Source organism: Aplysia californica, unplaced genomic scaffold (assembly GCF_000002075.1).
Source record: "Aplysia californica isolate F4 #8 unplaced genomic scaffold, AplCal3.0 scaffold00733, whole genome shotgun sequence".
NCBI classification, from domain to species: Eukaryota; Metazoa; Mollusca; class Gastropoda; order Aplysiida; family Aplysiidae; genus Aplysia; species Aplysia californica.
The window spans coordinates 97,763-101,695 of record NW_004798003.1 but is presented as its reverse complement, the minus strand read 5'-3'; the positions used below and the strand labels follow the sequence as shown (position 1 = coordinate 101,695).

Sequence of the window (3,933 nt, the reverse complement as noted above, 5' to 3'; positions counted from 1 at the left end):
GACAGACAGACAGACAGACAGACAGACAGACAGACAGACAGACAGACAGACAGACGGACGGACAGACAGAAGCAGCGTGCATATAACTCACTGTTCAGGTCTATCTGGCCGTGATCCACGTCATCATCCCCAGACTCGGAGGTATCTGTGGAGTGAGGTTTGGGTTTGAGTCAAGAGAGGTACCGTCGACACAGCAACGGGGTCATATATAGTGAGCAGGGGAGAACCGAGAGAGAGACAGAAACCACAGGGAGGGGGGAGAAGAAAAGTAGAAGCTACCGGTGGTGTCATCCAACCACCCGCTTGTGAAGTGAAGTGATGGTCATCAAGACTTAGGGCAAAAGATCAATCACATGCCATCAATCGCGTTGTTGAAGTTTTCTTTTGAGTCGGCTTTTACAATTTTAGTTGTCTTTTTTTAGTTTTAGTACGAATTTTACAAGTACAAGTTTTACAGCACTTGCGACACAATGAGGTCACATAAATGCCGAAGATTAGAGGTGTCACAAGTAAGACAGAAACAAACACTGAAAAAAAAGGAGGATAGATGTTTGAAAGGAAAGAAGGAGCAAACCACAACAGAGCACCCGCCAACCATCGACAGAGACCAAAATAATTACACAAACAATGACAAAAAACAATGAACACTCAAACCCGCTTTAAAAAAAACGAGCACCTGCCCATGACAATCTCCTGTACACACAACCCCCCAACCCCCTTTCCATTTCTATATGTGTCCCTGCCGGTCAATATCAGTCATATGAAGGAAATTTCCAAACTGAGTTAACATTATCTTAAAAAAACTATCACCTTTGCCCTACAATTTAAAACTAAAATGAAGCAAATATGACCATATATGATGAAAATACAGAGCTTTTAATTGTGCGAGGTGAGGAAACGCGAAATGGCGAAAATGGCCTCCGAAGTTGAGCAACATGTATCCATAGCAATGGGGGTCTCAGAATTGAGATAGAAACTTGAAATTCATAGTCGATCGGTTTTAAAAAAAAATCTTAAATGAAACAGAAGACATCAAACTTTCAATTGATCTAAAAAAAACAAAAATTTCAAGGAAAATCACTTTTTTGCCTTTCGAGCCTCGAAGCTGATAATAGCACACTGTGTCTTACGACTGATATTGACCGAGGGAGACAGATGTCACAATGACACTCTCTGTGACATCCCTCTGTCTAGTATGATCATCAATGTTCTCCTCAACAATAGGTGGGGGGGTCATCTTGGACAGGTTGTATTAGTCAAACATTTTGTTAGCAATTAATTTGAAAACAATGCTTTAGTTTTGGTCAAGTGTTCCACAAAGTGCTGAAGATTTATAAGGCTCACAAGAGAGTAACAAACACAAAAAAAAGAGAGAGGGGAGATAAGGACGATAGATATTTGATAGGAAAGAAGAAGCAAACCACACCAGAGCACCCGCCAACCATCCACCGAGGGAGAGTCTGTGTGCACGGTAGAGTTGAGAGTCTCTGTAAAAGGCAGCTGTGTTCACGCATGAGCAAGTGTGGTCATCAACATTTTGAGGTACGTTACGAGGAGAGCAAAAATAACCTGCGACACAACTCAGAGAAGTAGTGCTGTGCATAATCGATTGTGATAATTGATCGCCGATTTTCGCGATGCTCAAGATCGAAATCGATTTTCGAGCCATGTTCGATGTCGATCCTGATAGCATTTTTCTTACTGCATAACCTCAGTTTCATCTTAAAATAATATGAGATTTTACCAAAACTTTATTAGATCTAGAATCTATACATTGATCTTCAATTCTTTGTAATGTTTATGATTTGAAATTTGAAACAATATAATTTTATGACTGACCTCAGTTTCACCTTAAAATAACATAAGGTTTTACCAAAACTTTATTAGATCTATCATGAATAAATAAATTAAAGAATGTTTTTAAACCCCAAAAACAAAAACAAAACAACCAAAAAAAGCCAAAAAAAGCCAAAAAAGTAAATAAAAACCCCAGCAATTCTGGTCCCTGTGTCCGGCATGGCTCGCGCCCCCTTCCCTCCCACCCTTTCACAACTCCATTTTTTTCCCCGATTAATCGATCGTCGTTTTTTTTTTCGCCTCTGGAAATCGATCGTAATCGACTACTATGAGAACATGGATCATTGCACAGCACTACAGAGGAGTACTCACCGGACAACGAGGAGACGTCCGCCGAGGAGCCCACGTGGGACGACACGCTCTGGCTACTGGTGGCAGCTGGCGAGGAAGGGGAGTCGAGTTCAGTTTGAGTTTAATTAAGAGTTCTACGGCACTTGCAACACAATCAGGTCATATGAGTGCGTGCCGCAGGTTAGAGGTGTTACATGTACAGGAGAGTAACAAACAAAAAAAAAGAAGGGGGAGATTAAAAGCTCATTTTCTCTAAATTATATTTTTAAACCCTACCTCGCAAAATGAGCAGTATCTAAAAAAACTACTTAAGATATCTAAAAAAAATTCAAAAACCCCTGGGTTCAGCATTACATGTCCTGTAAGGAACAACTCTTTAACTCAAAATGGTCAAAATCCGACTTTCGATACCTTTCTTTAGGCACACACACAAAATATTCTAGAGATGAGTACTTACTGTCTGTCTGACCATCACTGAGTGCAGGGAAAGGCCGCCCTTTCTGTGCATCGAGGTGGGGGTGGGGTTAGAGGGGGGGAAAAAACAGGGGTGGGTTTGGAATATAAAAAAAGTATGTAGCTTCTGTGCATTATAATGATTATAATGTCAAAAAAAATGTAAATACATTGCAGACATGACACGTCAGGCTTAAAATCAACAAAACATAATTTACTGACAAAGCATACTGGAACTTTTCATTTGTGAGACCAAGACTATCTTAGTACAGTAGAATAACTTTAAGCTTTTCGTTGTTTCTTTCTTGTATTTTATTTTTTTCTGTGTGTGTTAAAGTATTGAAAATCACATCGACAAAGTACAGTAACGCCAGTAAGATTTTGTGAAAAAGAAAATAACAAGAAAATTTACAAAATCGCATTTATAACCAAAAAGACAGTTAAATTAATAGCACACAAGCAAAATGGGGTTAAAGAGAAATGCAAATACTGAAAATAATATTTGCTCTTTTTCATGAAAATAACAGAAAAAACGAGGAAAAAAACCCTACAAAAAGCAGCATCTCTGATAACAACAGCCATTCAGTGCAAAGAAAAGGCCTGACAGACAGACATAAACAACAGAAAACAAGAAAAGACTTAAGATTAAAGAACTACCCATGGCACCCTCTAACCACCCACACAACATAACTCCACACATGCCCACCTCCATGAGTTTTTCTTGTTTGCGGATACGGATGCGCTGCCTCAGTTCCTGGATTTCCTCGTCCGAGTTGGACGATGACGACGAATGTCGACCTGAGCTCTGTTTTTTCATCGCCTTGTTCCATCGCATTGACTCAAACGCTGCAATCAACGCTTCTGATATGTGGAAGTGGGCATTCTCCTACAGGAAAAGAAAGTTTTTGTCTTAGCTTTAATAAGAGCTTTACGGCACTTGCAACACAATAAGGTCATAAAAGGGAAGAAGATTAGAGGTGTTACAAGAGAGTAACAAACACAAAAAAGAAAAAAAGGAGACATAAGAAGGACAAGAGATGTCTGAAAGGCAAGTAGGATAGGGGCAAACCATACAAGAGCACATGCCGACTATCCACTGGAAATAAAGTTTAAAAAATCGTTTAACATGCTTCAATTATTGAAACATACAATCTAAAACAAAGTTGAGACAAAGAGACATTTCTCAAAAAAATGTCCAACAACATTTAACAAACAAAAGACAAAAAGTGAGACTAAACAAGTACTAAACAAGACTATTGTCCTCTCACATTTGCAATATAATCTCTCTCTCTCTCTCTCTCTCTCTCTCTCTCTCTCTCTCTCTCTCTCTCT

The 3,933-nt window shown here is 39.3% G+C and overlaps 1 protein-coding gene across 1 annotated transcript in view; it reads right to left on the bottom strand.

Moving 5' to 3' along the window:
• The window catches only part of LOC101849005 (run domain Beclin-1-interacting and cysteine-rich domain-containing protein), a gene marked incomplete in the record, with an annotated part of 71,666 nt that overhangs the window by 20,120 nt on the left and 47,613 nt on the right, over positions 1 to 3,933 (bottom strand). Inside the window, 5 exon segments of the mRNA XM_035972535.1 lie at positions 92 to 145; positions 1,443 to 1,500; positions 2,051 to 2,235; positions 2,606 to 2,648; positions 3,308 to 3,487. Of these exon segments, the coding sequence (XP_035828428.1) occupies positions 92 to 145; positions 1,443 to 1,500; positions 2,051 to 2,235; positions 2,606 to 2,648; positions 3,308 to 3,487 (520 nt within the window).